General features: G+C 39.1%; 1 protein-coding gene across 2 annotated transcripts in view; it reads left to right on the forward strand.

Moving 5' to 3' along the window:
- ITGA9 (integrin subunit alpha 9) overlaps positions 1-17217 on the forward strand; it is a 237138-nt gene that overhangs the window by 148821 nt on the left and 71100 nt on the right. For both annotated transcript variants that reach the window (XM_071429849.1, XM_071429848.1), the window contains exons 19-21: positions 10362-10448; positions 11662-11741; positions 14938-15027. In XM_071429849.1, coding sequence (XP_071285950.1) covers positions 10362-10448; positions 11662-11741; positions 14938-15027 — 257 coding nt within the window. The remainder of the gene's footprint in view (positions 1-10361; positions 10449-11661; positions 11742-14937; positions 15028-17217) is intronic.

The following is a 17217-nucleotide window of genomic DNA, read 5'->3' on the forward strand; positions in this document are numbered from 1 at the left end:
AAGATGTAATCAAATGCAATACATTTGACAGATTTCAACAGCATATATATTTTGGATATACATGTCAGGGTATGAAGAATACAGGAACAGTGTATAATTCTGCACATTCTTATTCTTGAGTCTTAAGTTTTCTAGATAATTAGATTATGTCTGAACAGGCATTTAATCAAACAAATTTTCTGCAGTTTTATAGAGAAAAGCCTTTTTGTGGGAATAGTACAATCTCAATTACTTCAGAATTCAGCCTAATGTGTGTCAGAGATACTTTGTGTACTAGTTCATATGATTGCTTTTTAAATATGTCACTGTGGAGTCAAACTGATTTTTCCCTTAGTTTTCATTTTACTATGTTTTTATATATGGAACTTGGAGGACATGGTTTAGCACATAGAAGTTGCCTTATGCTTGGTACTATATTGGTGTATTTGCTAGCCAGTGCAATGCTTTTAAAAGGCATGTCTTCAAAGTTTTATGAACAAAGGTTTTGTCTTGATTGGGAAACTGATAGTACATTACTAAGTGACGATAAGATACTACCTTTTTGTCGTGCTTTGGTTTATGTGGGTCATGGATTTTTCCCATTCTGTTCATAAGTATCCATTTTCTTGGTGGTCAGTGGTGGCACATCTGTTTGGTGGCCAGTCATTAGTGGTCCCCAGATCTCAATACTGGGACCTGTCCTGATCAGTGTGATGATCTGCATGAGGGGATTTGAGTGCTATTCTGGTTTGAAAGCAAAACCAGCGAGAGACTCCAAGTCAGAAATACAATTTATTAGGAAAAGGGAAAAAAAATTACAGGCAATAATACAAAAGAAAAACCACTGACAGAGTCAGAATACAACCTGACACCCTGCTAGTTAGGGTGGTGGTAGCAGTCCAGATGAAATGGTCTTGTTGAAGTGGTGATCCTGTAGAAAAGATCTGGTAGCTCTTGTCCTCTGGAAACCAGTGGGTAAGGGCTGCTAGTTGTGTCCCAAAACCCAGGTTCTATCCAGGTGGGGATGCTTAGCTCCTCCGCCCTGGGCAGAGCATCTCACAATGGGCTGAAATCATTCTGAATCATGCTGTGGGTCCTTGATTTCCCCTTGAACAGAAATGGAGTTATCTCTGAGTCATGAGGCAAGACATTGATGGGTTCATTAACAGGAGATAAGGAAAAACGATGCCCCTCCTGGCTTCTTCAGCAGCTCTTGAAGATGAGAATAGAATACATCTTTATATTGTAACCTAGGACAAGTGCACCCTCAGTAAATTTGTGGATGACACCAGATTAGGAGGGAGTTTTGATGTGCTGGAGAGTAGGAAGGATTTTCATAGGGTTCTGGACAGGCTGGATTGATGGGCTGACATCAAGATCCAAGTCCTGTCCTTGGGTCACAACAACCCCATGCATCACTACAGGCTGGGGGAAGAGTGGCTGGAAAACTGCCCAGAGGAAAATGGGCAGTGGGTGCTGGTTTGACAGCATCTGAACATGAGCCAGTGTGTCCTCAGGTGACCAAAAAAGCCAATGGCATCCTGAGCTATCCTGGGAAAATTTGGCCAGCAGGACCAGGAAAGTGATTGTCCTCCTGTACTCAGCATTGCTGAGGCCACATCTCAAATTGTGTCGATTTCTGGGCCCCTTATTACAAGAAAGGGCATGTCCAGGGAAGGGTAACAAAGCTGTTTGAAGGGTCTGGAGCACATTTTATGAGAGGTGGCTGAGCGAGCTGTGGTTGTTTAGTCTGGAGAGAAGGAGTCTCAGGGGTGACCCTATTACGCTGTACAACTACCTGGAAGAAGGTGAGGGTTGGACTCTTCTCTCAGGAGATCAGCAACAGGATGGGAGGAAATGCCTCAAGCTGTGCCAGAGAAGGTTCAGGCTGGACATCAGGAAGAATTTCTTCACAGCTGTTAAACATTAGAATGGACTGTCTAGGGAGGTGGTAGAATGACCATCCCTGCAGATGTTCAAGAAACAGCTGGATGTGGCACTTATTAATATGTCTAGTCAACCAGGTGGCTTTTTGACCAAAGGTTGGACTTGATTATATCAGAGGTCTTTTTCAAACTTAATGGTTCTATGATTCTATGATTCTAAGTACTTTCCATAGTGGAGAAATGTGTAGCTGTACATTAACACATATGGGAATGGGTCATAGAGTCAATCCTGGCCAAACAGCATAGTTGAAATGTGGCCATCCTCACAGTAAATGAGAGTCAGCTGACCTAACAGCTCTATGGGGACAATGTATCTTGGTGATGTTTCCTGTATTGTTTTCTTCAAAAAATTAAGTTCAGCAGTTCTCAGCAAGCAAAAAAAAGAAATATTTAGCTGCGTAGTACAGTGAAAGTCAATGTATGTCTAATTGGTCTGTTAAAATGAGAGTGTGGCAGCAAAGGAGGTGGAACTTCTCACTGTGGCACCAGATCCCCATTTCTCCTTACAGTTCCACCACATGCACCACATGCACCACATCCACCACATGTGCAGTTCCGGCACATCCCTTGAAAGATAGGAGGAACAAAAACATGATTGGTTTTGTTGACTGTTTCTGAAAATTGTTTTGGGGCTTAATCACTTGAGCTGAATGAACAATTTATGCTGTCTCTTCAGCTTCTGAGGTGCTATGCTTTAAAAATTTGCTGCAATAGCTTTTCAAAAGTTAAGATAAAAGTTTGTGAGTGAGAGACAGTTGGAAGTATCTAGTAAATAGAAAAGTTTTTGTCTTTCCCTTTTTACTCAAATATTTGCTGTGTTGGCCAGGATCAGTAAGATATCTATAAAATAGGTTCCATCCAGGGATGAGAAGGAGAGGTAAGAGGCTTTAATTAATCATACAGAAATAGCCATTTTCTCAAAATAAGGAGCAAATCCAAGATGTTTCAAGTCAGGGTTGCTGGGTTTCAGAGTGGGATGTGCCTACAGCATTTACTACTGAGATCATGGAATAGGACAGGAAATTTCTCCCTAATGCCAAAGGAAACTTCATTCTCCTCTCCAGTTCTTTTTATGAAACAACTGTTGAGGTTCCCCAGCCTCCTTTCAAGTTTATTTTCGGGTGATGAATCAAAGGATCAATTTATTATTAGTATACAGATCCAGATGCCCCACTGCCCCATATCTTCATATGAAGATTTGGTTATGTGAATGTCAGCATATTCAGGTATGTAGTTTTGCTTGCTCATTAAGCATTCAGATGGCGAGGGTCAATTGGTGAAACAGCAGTTCACAGAATTTATGGAATAGACATTCATATTTCTTGATGTGGCTTGTTAGGAGAATATCTATGTGTTAAAAATAAAGGAAGACCTTCAGTCCCCGTGACATCTTTAAAACAGACCTTTATGGTACACACAAAATATACTTTTATTCCATTGTATAATTTGATGTGATATCCAATATTCTTTAATCATTGCATTCAAGAGGTTAGATAAATGCTAGTTTCATTACAAGGTCTTGATAAGCAAGTCTGTATTGAGTCTATAACTCCCTCTCTGTAATATTTTTTCTATCAGGTAACGTTTAACTATATTAAATTATAGTTGCTATTGATGCTGATTTATCATTGACTTGGCCTTCATATGATTCACATTGTTACTTGTATTCCACCTGTGTTTGGAAATTACTTACAAGGGAATAAATGTTTGAAGCTTGAGATCCAGAGCTGTTATGTTAAAATAGTAAAGCCATCTTAATTTCTTTCCATCATGAACATATTTTTCCTCCTTTTGAATGATTCTGTCATCCACTTTGCTTTGGCAAGTGGAGAGTTATACACAGAAGAGCTTCTAACCACAAAGTGCTTGCTTGAAGTTGCCAAGTAAACGATATTTCCATGACGTGGAACAGAACTCATGGGATTTTCACTCTGAGAGAAACTCCTTGAAATTCATATGAAAATATTTCCTAGACCCCTGACTGCTTTGTCAGCTACAGCCACCTGTGCTAACTACTGCAGTCTATCTTCAGAGTTACTATCAGTAACAGGATGATTTTTTTCCCCAGCTTGCAATATATACTCACTGCTTACGAGAGACACTGTGGCTTTTCCAGGTGGCCTGATGCCACCACTGAGTGCTATCTCCACTGCCTAAGAAGCTGGCCTCAGAGAAGCAGTGCATCCTGACACTGTGCACAGCTCTCCCTGTGCTTCCCCCCTGTCCAATCCATGGGTTGTGAAGTGCTGAGAGAGTCGGGTACTGATGGCAGTTGTTTTTTGAAGGCTTAGTGCATTTGAAACTCGTGAAACAGATGAGCAAAAGAAGAAAAACCAAACCCCAAAGCTGCAGGCTCAGTTTGTGAGATACTGAGATTTCCAAGCAAAAGTGAATTTCTGTTGCCTTTGGCGTTGGCTGTGGATTGGAGTTGGGGAAGGACTGTGCTGGCAAGGTCCAGCCCAGAAACATGGAGGAAATACTGTCTGCTCAGTTACCAGAGAATACTGCTGACAAAAACACAAAGGAGACATCAGACTGCTAGTTATCTGAAGAAAAGAGAGGCTTAAAGGGCTTTCGAGGATGATAATCAGAGCAAATTCTATGAAGTATCTGAGGTAGATTGGACACACCATTTCAGTGATTTCAGATGATCTTGAATTCTTGCATAGTGCCAGTGGGATCCCAATAGGTAATACCACTAATCCTCTTTGCGTTCTTGCAGTTTTAAAATATCCTACAAAGCACTATTTTAGAGGAAAGTGTGGTATCTGTGGAATTTTGTATTAGAACAACTAAGCTGTATGTGCATGAGGGGCCCTCCACGATTAAATTACTCTGAGCTGTACTTGTTGTCAATCATAAGGAAACAGTCAGAGCCAGACCTTTTATTTGAAAAAAAATCCCCAGTCTTTTATGAGCTCAGACATCCCTAATTGGACTACATATGTGGATAACTCTCACCACATTCTTTTTTACCTCAATTGCTGTGGAAAGAAAGTGCATTAGTATGTTCAGGAGGTGGCTGTTAAGTTAATTGGTACATCTTTATATCCTTAATGCCTCAGTGGAGGCAGGGAGAGGTAAGTAGGAGCAAAATAAAAATTTTGCTTTCCAAACCGTAGAGAAACCCATGAGCTGTTGATAGCACAACTGAAGGGCTTAGACCAAGATCATGAAGAGTGATTTGAAGGAATAATTTCAAACATTATCAAAGAGATGAGTCTTTATTTTAGGGTCCTGATATGTTTGTTCTACCCAGCTTTGCAAGCCAGGTATGTAGAAAGCAGATTACCAGCTGTGAGCAGACATATGTTTTGTGATATCTCCCAAAAGTAAGAAGGTCTTAAAATGCAGGTCTATATAATTTTCCTGTTGTGTGGAACAAAACATCCAGATGTACATCTAAATTCTCATTTGGGAAAGTATCCCTTCTCACAAAAAGTTCACATTGAAATTACTGAGGAATAAGTATGCCTTTTAGTCAGGGTCCGTGATGAGAATAAAACATGGTACAAATTTAGCAAATTTTCCCAGTGCCTTTACCTTTGGTGCAGGTCAGAGAATTTCCAAATAGCTAGTGGGGATAGTTATAAAGTCTATATAGTTATAAAGTCTATCCAGAGAGGATATAGTAGGTAGATGCATAGTACCTAATATTTGAGACTTAGCATAGCATGAGGTGGACAGTGCAAGTAGTCCTCTCTTGTGATATTTTCTCAGGAAATTTATCTTAAGACCTCTTGGATGAAGATACTGTTCATGATCCTCTGTAATGTTAAGTGCACTGGTTCACAAACAGGCACCATAGAACAAGAAAACTACTAACAACAAGGAAAGCAGTTACAAGAGTGTGGTATCTGACAACAGATGCAGGGTTCCTCGGAATTCACTCTTGTTATTCTGATTTTGTATCCCTTGGAAAACAAGCAGCATCACAAGAAAAAATCTGAACAAGTTAAGTAAATTTTCAACATCTTCAAAACAGGAGTGTTCTGCCAACAACACAAGACTTCCAGGACATTTTCTCATCAGTTCTGGAATGTATGCGCTAGTACCCAAGATTTGTGAGGAGGATTTTTTCAGTTTATACAACAATATAAAAAGACCTTTAATTTGAGTATAGCTAAGGAAAGAGAAATATAAACTGCTGGCAAATGTATTTTCTAGCAACTTGAGGTTTTTTCCCTTTTAAAAATATACAGATTATTTTAATAATTCCTTAATGAAGGTTCAATGCCTTTCATTGGTGGTTTTAATCAAAAGTTCCTTAAGAAATAACAGGTAATCAGAACAGTTTTTAGAAGTATGATGTGAACTCTAGCACAGATAGTCAGCAGTATTCAACACAATACATAAATTACCTTAAGTTCACAAATTAATATCACTTTCTATTGAGAGCCACATCTGGAATATCCTTTTCACATTTCGTATTGTTCTGTTGCATCTCCTTAGTGACGTTGCAGATGCAGTATCTACTCATAGGTTGTGCGCCTAGAGAAGCAATGAGCTAACAGGTCATAAATGAATGTTAGAATAGTTGAATTCACACCTTCTCTGTGAGAACATGGTGAATGCAAAATGACACAAATTACCTGTACTTATATGAATGTTTGCTTTTGCTGATAGTCATAATATGGTAGAAGAGTTGTCAGATAGATAAAAACCTGGTATTGGAGTAGCAGTGTTGAAGGGCAGATAATGGGCTGGGGAAGATTACATAAGGAGATGTTTTAGGCAAGGAACTTGCAACCAGTCATGGGTGGAGATGAGTGGGGAGAAAGTTGAGGAAGTGAAGTGATGACTCTGGATTGGTGCCAAGGCCAACATCAGTTCAGAGGAGTTGTTCTACCTTTGGGGAAGAAATGAATGATGTTGGGAGAAATAAACCCCAAATATAATTATATGAACTTCCAGATCAGGCTCAGGAAGATTGGAGGGTTTTGGTTGGATATAAGTGAGAGAGAGAATTGTCAGGTTGTACTGGCTAGCCAGTAAGTCATCCCATACCAGGTATGCAAAACTCACTTGGGGAAAAAACCCATACAGGGTCTAATTTGAAGATGGTAAGTCAAGATGTGGCTGAGGAAGTTTCAATGTCTTGAACTTGAGTGTTTCATTGCTCATGTTATAATGATGAAGAACCTATCTTTTCTGTGGTAAAGAACTTTGAGACACAGACTGTGAGCCAGCCTGAGCTTCATATTTCTCATAACCAGATCAACATTTGCGATGAAGTCATAATATAGTTATTTGACTAATTATCTGACTATTTATCTGATTGACTAAGAGTATGTAACACTCTGAAATGTTTTAGAAAGAAAGTTTTTGAGATAAAGCTTCACACTGTCTTGTTGGAAGTGAAACAGCCAACCCTTTTGGTGATATTTTCTATGCAAACTAGGAACTGCTATGAAACTCATGCAGTAAGCTGAGTTTTTCAAATGGGCTGTATAATCATAGAGAAGCATTCCTCATCAAAAGCATGACCTAACTTCCATCAGCAAGAAGTGGTATCTGCAGTTTCTGTAAGCCTTGAGTTGCACTGCTGTTCCCTATTTGTAAGATAAGACAGCACCAACCATTCAGCCTCCTGGAACACTGAGAAAATTGAGTTTAGAGAGCTGACCACCATAGGAAAACACATAAAGAAACAATTTTCTCTCCTTCCAGAACAGCACACTGAAATTGAAGCCTGAAGCTAAACAGTGAGCAGTGAAGGAAAACCAAATATTTACTCATTAGCTGAGCTTCTCCACCTTAATCACAGAGCAAGGCAACTAGTCCATTGGAAAAGTTTTCTGGGTAGCCTTTTATTTATAAATTTTTGGGAGGCTGAACCAGTATGATGAAGCCAAACTCATTTCTGCTATTTTCTAGCATTGAAAAGTTTTATTGTATGCCATGGCTAGAATCACTCAAGTTGGCAGGGACCCATAGGGATCACTAAATCCAACTCCCTGCTCCTCATGGGACTCCCTAATAAAACCATATAACCTAGAGCATTGTCCACATACTTTCTGACCTCTGATAGGTTTGGTGCCCTGACCACTTTCCTGGAGAGCCTGTTGCTGATTGACCACCCTCTCAGAGAATAACCTTTTCATACTCTCCACTCTGAACTTCAGTAATGTAGTATTAATATTAATCATTAAACTGGACAGTATGCTAATGAAGCCAGAAAGTCATTCAAGTAGATTTTCCTGCATTCATTAAACTTTTCCAAGCAACAATAATCAAAACCAGTGAATTCAACATTATCTTGTAATTTCCTTTTACAGGCAATAAAACCATGGGCATCTGCCTGCCAGCTGTCTGGTCTGTAAAGGCATCAATGTGCAAAATGAAGGAGTGCTCTTCTTCTGTTAATAGTATGAAGGTTCTCTCAATTATCCTGGTCTTTGACATCTCTGAAGGGATATGGCCTTGAGGAGAGGAGACAGTTTCTTGGGTCTGTCTGGTCACTGTCACCATACTGGACAGCTATGTAATTAGAAACACTTCTTGACAGACCACAGGCTAGGCATTGATGGAAGAGAGTTCATCGTTTGCCCCAGTTAGCAAGGGACATTTGAATGACCCAGAACTGAGAATGTTTTTGGTTGAAACAGGTGTGAAATTTTTCATTTGTTTATGCAGCTGCCCAGACTTTGTGTTCTCTCGATCGCTCTCATAAAACTGGAGAACCTTCCAGATTCCTGAGAGGAAAAGGCTAGTGAAAGGGATGTTTTGCCATGAGGCACTTGTTTTACTATTTTGTCTTTATTTTAGAGCTGAAAATCTAACACATATGTGGATGGTAGCTCCGTACTACTGAAGCTAGATATTTGATTTGCTAAGCAGTGCCATCTTTCATATTTCCAGAAATGGAAGTCTAATAAAGATTGCAAGGAAACAAATCCATAGAGAAACTGAATGGGAAGGCCACTCCTCTGGCATTATAGTAGTATTGCAGTAATGTCACTCCATTAGATATCTCAAGGTGTGCACTGATTTTCTCCTTACATTATTTTTGCTTCTCATGAAACCAGTGAAATACTGTCCGAGTCAGGTAAGAAAGATAGCATTTGATCTGTCATTTTCTAGAAATATGTGCCCTGATTTGAACCATGGTTTTGAAGCTAAATATCTGTAGAACACTAATGTTGTGCTTAGGTCAGAATGTGAAAGACAGAAAGGCATTTCCTGGAGATGCCTATAACCCAAGTGCATGGTTCAAGAAGCTCCTTCCACTCGTTCTTGTTCCAGCTGAGAATGTAACTTTTAAGTGCATATTTGAAGTAACTCAGGAAATGTACATGAGCATGAGCTTTGCAAACTGCAGTAAATAGAGAAAATAGGTCAAAGAAATTTTATGTTCTGTAGCAAAGAGATTGTCAGCTGCATGTCTGGAATAAAATTAATTTATAGAATGAGATCTCTAAAATTTAGGTATTTGTGTTATAGCACACATTGTGTTATAGCTATAGTTCGGGTGATGCTATAATCAACAGTAGGGCCTAGAGAGGTATCCAGCCCAGTCTAAATTAAACATCTGCATTTGGTCTGCTGAACTGTTTTCTACATCTTTTACTACCATGGGAACAGTGACATGTAAAACACATAGCAGTCACTTGTTGTGTAAGCTTTTGAAAGCAAGATTCCAGAGCTGAATCACACTCCTAAAGTTTAGTGAGATGAACTTGTCCACAGTGGCAGAGTATTAAACTGTTCCCTGATAATCTTGTAATGGGAATGTGCTCATCTGGAGCTAGGCACTTATTTTATGGAGCAATGAAACACTCCCTTCACCAGAAGAATTTCTGTTGTGGTGGAGTCACCACTCAAGCAGGATAGGGCTGTTCTAACATTTTGCATTTGAATTATTGACTGTCCACAGTCAATGTTTAGCATGAGGACATGCTCATTCCTCTACTTTATCTATGCCATTGTCTCACTAAAGGTTAGTATCCATACCAGCATGACTCGTCTTGTGGACCAGGGCAGGAGATCAGGGCACTGAATGTCACCAGAACCAGATTAACTTTCTCTTCTGCATCTGTGTATCGCATGGTTTGGTCACTGTCTCCCAACACTGTTGTCTCCTCGTGGTACAGGTACCTGGAAAAACTACTTTAGAAAATCTACATTCTTGATCATTTGAAAGCTTTCTTTTAATACAAGGAGGGAATAACTGAGTTATCCAAGAATTTGGGCTGACTCCCTGACTCGAATGTGTTTAGTCACACAGTATTTCCATATGATCTATCTCTTAGAGCAAGGTTCTTATCGCTGTCTTCTTCCCAATGCTGGTCTGACTAATGGGAAATAAGGAAGTACAACACAGTGCTATGATGAGAAATATTTAATTTTCATAGTGTTTTATCATGTTGGTGTTTCTTAGCAATCTTCTTTTTCCCCCAAATATGTAATCTCATGGTCTTTTTTGTTTTCTTGCAGGAGGAGCTGGGCATTGCTTGTGAGTTACTGGAGTCAGATTTCCTCAAGTGCAGTGTGGGATTTCCTTTCATGAGATCCAAATCTAGGGTAACTTTGTGGTATTTGCATTTGCAGAATATTGGTCCATTTACCTGTGTCTCGAGGAGTGGCTGGAAAGCCAACTGCTCTGTTAAATGTCTGTGATTGATACTTTCTCTAGCTTGCTAAGCCAGATATCCAAGTCTTTCACAGTTACAGAGACTAGCTATCCTTTTTCCCACCAGACAGGGCCAATGACAGTGCTCTGGGCACTGCAGTAAAATGGCTTTGAAAAATGGTGCAAAAGTTGCAGCTTTAGAAAACCTACATATTTCCTCTGCAAAAAATTAGAAAAGGACTCTCTGTCTTACTTATGTTGCCTCTGTTTTTTGTCTTCTATCACATTAAAAAATCCAGATGGGTTCTTTCTGCCACTAAAATGATCTATATAAATGACCAACTCAGAAAGGTGAGAAAATGAGGAATAAATTAAGGATGACTTGAAAAAAATGAGTCTGAAATTTTTCAGAAAGTTTCCACTTCAAAAGCAAATCCTTTCCATTTGAATTGATGTATCCTTTGACCCAATATAGAAGTTTTTGTTTTTTGTTTTTATAATTGACTCTTTTGTGCTATTTTGAAAAAGTAAAAAATATTTTAAATGGAATTGAAAAAACACATGCAGTAGCAAAATATTATCTAGAATATAAGAATGTCATTGAAATTACAATGGATTTGGACACTGTTTCACTTGGCCAAAGTCTGTTTTGGAGTTAGGTAGAAAAATTACATGGAGAAGTAATCCACCAAAGTAAAATTCTTATTTCAAAATTAGCACCTGTTTTCACCCATTATGATGTGTGTCCTGAATGCTGCTTTAGCTTGAGCCACTTGCTCCAAGACTCCAAGTGCAGGCCTGTGGCGTGGCCTTTATTCCCCCAAAAGATCTCTTAATCAACAAATAACATAAAGACATAGTTTCAGGTAGTGATCCTCCTGTTCCGCAAGACTCATTCCCAGGCAGATGATCTCCTCAAGAAATATCTTTGAATGGCAATTCTAGTAAAGGTCTTCTCTTATTGAAGGAAAACCCAAACTCTATAGTATTTGAAGACAAACACAATTACTAAGACTTAAAAGGTTATTTGCAGAAGTGCTCTTACACATATCAAAATATGCCACTTTTGTAAAATTAGGCCAGTAAAATATAAATAAAGTTTCAGAATAAATACATTTTGAAACAATATTCTGAGTCTCTAAATATGGCTTTTTCTTTGCGCAGTATGAGTTCAATGTGATCTTTGACACAAGCCATTTGACTGGGCAGGAAGAAACGCTTACCTTCCTTGTCACTGCCCAAAGGTAAGGGGACCCTTGTATGTCTAGATGACTTGGATATGCTTTGTTCCATGTGCATTACGTGTGTTTGACAATTACATGATATTAGCTGTAGATACGTAAATTAGGTTAAATTACTGGGGCTAAATGCATGTATAATGGTGATGCAGAGGAACTATGTATTAAAGCTTCCTGAAAAATGAGGTAGGATCATACATAGGTTTTCTTTGCCAGGCAGTTGCCATTCTGAAGGATCATTCTGTATTCTCTCAGTTGAAAGGCTCTTGTGTTTCAGTGGCTATCTCTTGGACCATGTATCAACCTCAGCTGCGGTTGATGATCAACACAAGATAGCCCAACCCATTTGTTCCAGCATTTGACTGAAATAAACATGCTGGGATGCAAACCAAAAAAGATAAATGCTTTAATCAGATGGTCAAGGATCCCAGTGTTAGGTTCTAAAATCACCTATCTATTTTTCCCCACTCTGGATCTTCAGTGAGCCATGATAGACTGTGGAAAACATCTAGATAGTGTACTTCCCAAAGAGCACTTCAGGTAGGCATTGAAGTAGGGTGTTGTAAAGTATGCATGCATAGGCATTTTGTCTTGGGCAGGATAAAAGGTGTGACACATGCTTTGTGCCTTCTAAGATGATGTACCATGAAGAAGCATACTGCATGGGTGATTCAGTAACAAGCACTTCAATGTCTGTATGGGAACCAATGTGCATCTGCGTTAACATTGGCCATGAACTGCTGCTTTGATGTGTTGGGTGTTTGACTAGTTTCTCCTTCCGTTTACTGTGTAGATGATCCAAATTCATATTCTTATATATCCAAATCAGGATCTTCAGTCTGAATTCTCCTCCCAAATGGGATGACACCTCTACAAAAAGATAGAGATGAGAGATAAGATGTAGCAGTTGCTGAGTGACTGCTCTTACAAGGTATAGTCCTCCCCTGCAGTAGCAGCTGTAGGTGGAAACAAGATCCTGCAGCACATAGGACTGGTGTGAGATAATGAAAGTGAGACACGTCACCATGTCTTGCATGTTAGCGAAGTTTTATTCTCCATCAGATGTTCATCACATGTTCAGATGACCCTGTGATGCTTCTCAGTCAGAGACATCACTATCTGCTAGGTGAATGCCAGTTAGTGCAGAGATGGGTCAGCAGTGCTTTAAATGTGCACAACCAGTGTTTTCCAACCTTGGATAGCACAGAACTTGCCTCTGTAATCTTACTGATATTTCTGTTCCCTACCAATGAGAAGTACTAGTCTGTGCCTTTAGATGAGCAAAGAAAAAAACAGTAATTGTTACACATTGAGTGCATGCTTAGAGATGTTATGAGAAAGTTTCTCATTGTAGAAGGTTGAGAGAGAATAGTTATGTTTTGAAGGATTGAGCTGAACCTCCAAAGAGAGTAGTGCAGTTTTCAGTGCTGATTATCCTCATTTCCCCTATGACTTTAGGCAAATTGCTTAATTCCCTTGCTGTCAAATGAGTGTAACAAAATCTTTCTACCACAAGAGTTGCAGGGAGCCCTGAGGTAAAGTCAGTTACAAGGAAATTGAGAGAAAGTACCTGTGCTGCAGTCAGACTGCCATAGATGAAGGCATTGTTTCCACACAGAACTGGAGTTAGTCTGACAGAAATAGCTGGTCAGGGAAGCTATGTCATGCTGTCATGGGAAAACAAGTGTTGCCTTTCAAGTGTCTACCTGAGCCTGTCCTGTGTAGCTGCAAATTCAGCAGTAGAATCTGTGACAAGAGACTGGTTCAGTATTGGAACAACTGGAGAAAGAATTAAACATCACATTATATTTCTTTTACACTATTTGGCTATTTTTTTTTAAAAAACAAAGCTTTTTCTTTGCTTCCAGGTGTGAACTGTTTTTCTAGAGCTAGATTCACTGAGTTGTGTTCTCCTTTTCTGACAGTACCTTTACTCCATTTGAAACAGATAAGAACATATCCATGAACCCTGTCTAGAATTCTACGTGCTTATTCTGTGTGCCACCATAGTATCTCGGTACTGTGTTGGATGAGAAATGTCTCAATTTTGGACTCTTGTGTGAGGGTATTCAGGGGAAAAGCTTTTATTAAGTGGGGTTCTTTCCCAGGGGTGAAATTTGTGCAGTTTTCTATCTGAGCCATATTTTATCAGCAGACATAGGCAATGTGTCAGTTGCAGAAAGCTGAGCTGTAGGTAAGCATGTATGTAGCCAGCAGGGTCTATTTTTGTAATCTGAGCAACTCATAATCTGCATGGTATCACTTGTTATTGCCTGCTGTTGCCTCAGTGATACCATCCTCAAATAAATATGATCATATATTTTGTTTTGCCAGTTTGATTTGTGAGTAAATCCAATGAACTGCAAGGCAAAAGTGATTCCAGAATACTACTGAAGAAATTGGAAATACATGTAACATATCTTTCAAGATTGTTGTTTTGAGCTGTCACCCAATGAGCAGACTCATCATCAGAATTAGAATAGTTGCAGGTTTGTGTGCTAGACATGCATTACAGGAACCTTTCCCAGACTTCATAAAGTATTCACACTGAAACAAACTGACTTAAATGAGAGCTAATTACTCATGTTTTTCCTTTCTTCAATTTGGTTGTGACTGGCCAAGGCAACTGCCTTTCACAATGTAAAGTAGAAGTGCTTTCATTTTGGCAGCAAAGTATAGGAATAGGGGGAAAGAGAGGGTGGAATTGCTGAGAGGTTATGGCCAGTTCACTACAAGAGTCTTGCCCAAAAAACTGCTTGCAGTGGCAGCAAATTGGTGCTATAGTACAGTGCAGGTACACTGAAAACATTTATTCATTTGGTGAGTCAAAACCCTGTGTGAGGTGTGTCACTCACAATCTGACATGCGGTCAAACTGGGAGAAAATGAGCCCTTGCATGGAAGTCTAAATGTTCTTGTTTCTCTCCACTTTGTATGATGGCTGCTGTAGTTTCCCACAGACATTTGAATTCACACCTTGTTCCAATATATTTTTTTTTTTTATGAGCCTGTTCATGTCACACCCACAAAGCTCATGCTTTTTGTGTGTGCCCTCTCCAAGGTTGGGTGAACTTTCTTAAGGAGCTCATATCACTCAAACAGAGAGGCTCAGAGTACAAGGCAGAGAGATGGTGACTTTGAAACTGTGATATATTACAAAGGCTGTCGATTTGCAGTATGTTTATTTTTCCTTTCTGACATAGTGGAAACCTAGAACGCACTGAATGTCTGCATGATAATACTTTAATCCTGTCTGTGCCCCTGATGCATGAGGTGGACTCATCCATCAATGGGTAAGTATCAATCACCAAATGAAAACAAAAACAACAACAATAATAATCATCAGCAGCATCATCCTAAGAATAACATCTGAATGTCTTCTTTTCTTTGTTTACATGTAGCCAGACTATTGCTTTTTCCTTGTTTCCCAGACTCTGGTCATTAAGACAATCTCATTCAGTATCTGTAAATTTTATTAATTTCAAGACTGTACCTCATTTTCACTACTTCCTAAATAATGCTAATTAGTTACCATCACATTTATAGTAGGTATTTTAGTGATTGTGTTTAAATTCAAGTGATGATGTAGATATGATGGGACCTTAAAATTAAATTTAAAAAGAACAAGTAAACTACATCTTGTTCCTTAGGACATGTCTTTAAGGAAATTGTTGAGAGTCACCAGGCCAAAGGTTGCAGTCAAATGTTCGGTGAAGTCTAGCTGTTTGTCTTTCTGTTTAATTACACAAACAGAATTTGCTTCTGCTTCTGTTTATTTTCTTATTTCCTCTATTCCCTAGTCTGTGATGCATCTGACTACCAACTGTGGAGCATCTCTCACCCTTTGACTGGAATACTTGTATAACATATAACCATTGTGTCCTCTCCCTAAGGCTGCACGTGTATGAGTTCCTGCCTTTGAACTTGGGGCTCTTCCCTTCCACTTGGCGTCACAGTCTTAAGCCTAGAATGAAAGATTTGTGGTCAGTCTCAACAGTCAGTCATTCTTTAGCATAAACAGTGCTTTGAGTTGAAATTGGAGGACCTGGTCACTGAAAGATGAATTAGTATTCATGTAGACTGAGAAAGCTGACATTAATTTCTAAACTGGGGAAGCAAAAATTCATCAATAGTGTCCCCAGAGGGTCAGTGTCTCATCTATGGCAAACTCCAGACGACAGGTATCGTCTAAATGACCAGTGCAGTTGGCATCATTAGAAGTCAAATATTCCCTTGACCACTGTGCTATATGTGTAGAAAAAAAGTTAACCTGCACTGACATGTGATTTGATTGAAAAGCTGAATAAATGCAGATTTAAGGCCTGGACTGGGTTTTGCCTCATAGAGCTCATCCTGTTGGATAGAAATAAAATCCTTAATTACTACCACAGCAGTCAGAATGGATAAAAGGTTTGTTTGAGCCTGCTCAGAGAAAGGAAGTGCACTGTCAAACCTCATAAGATGACTAGCAAGGACAAAAATCTCTGTATTGAGAGTACAATCTCAGCAGCATGCTCTGGAAGTTTTTTGATGCTTTCATTGTTACAAATTCTTTAGAAATTGAACTCTTGTTTCTTGATGCTTTGATACAGATTTTTATTCAGCTTTACAGATATGAATGCATTCATCTGTGTCTTTAGATCTCTGTTCATTACCTAGAGAATACTGCGTGCCAAAACATAATTAAAAATTCGTTTCTCTTCTTCAGAATGACTTTTTTAAAGCACAAGGCCTCTGAATTTATAAGCCCCACCTAAGTGCTTGTGTGGATTATATTTTTCTTTCTTATAGACAAACCTTAGTTAGTTGAAGTTCACAGAAAAATCAAGCAGCCAGAGAAAAGTTGGGTTTATTGGAGGGCACATTCCTAGGCATAGTAATATTAGTAATATTCTTCTTTTTGGACAGTATATTTTTGAAGCTTGTTTTATTAGTTTAATTGTCCTATATTTGAATCTAGAGGAGCAAACTTCATTCCTGGTTATAAATAGCCCAGAATGGCTTGTACCATATTTGGGAGAAGCCTTCTGGCATAACGCTGTAAATGGGAGGAGAAAATCTGTCTTTCACTGTTTCCCCTAGCAATCACTGGCACAAGATGCAGGCAGGAAAAAAGGAAATGTACCTAAACAGGGTTAAAATCCTGTCTCAAAGTGCTCTGATTCCAAAGGAAAACCTGGGAAGGAAGCAGAGTTTTAGGCAGTAGGGAGGACTAAGGTTTGTCTGAAATTACACCAGGACCCTTTCCAGATAGTGGAGAAGCCCGAGATTGAAAGAAGACATAAAGGATGCTTAAAGCACTCCTAGTCCTCTTCTGCGGTATTTTTAGGTACTGTGTTGTGCTTCCAAGTAATTTCTGATAAAATCCAAGTAATTTTACTGTGTGATTGGATGATCAGAATGGTTAAAGAAACTTGAACTGCTCTACTCTAGTTGAAAACAGGTTATCCCCCTCTAATCTTTCCTTTAATAATCTGCTTAAT

The sequence above is a fragment of the Agelaius tricolor genome, unplaced genomic scaffold (assembly GCF_023055355.1).
Source record: "Agelaius tricolor isolate 1412-34295 unplaced genomic scaffold, bAgeTri1.0.p SCAF_6, whole genome shotgun sequence".
Taxonomy (NCBI): Eukaryota; Metazoa; Chordata; class Aves; order Passeriformes; family Icteridae; genus Agelaius; species Agelaius tricolor.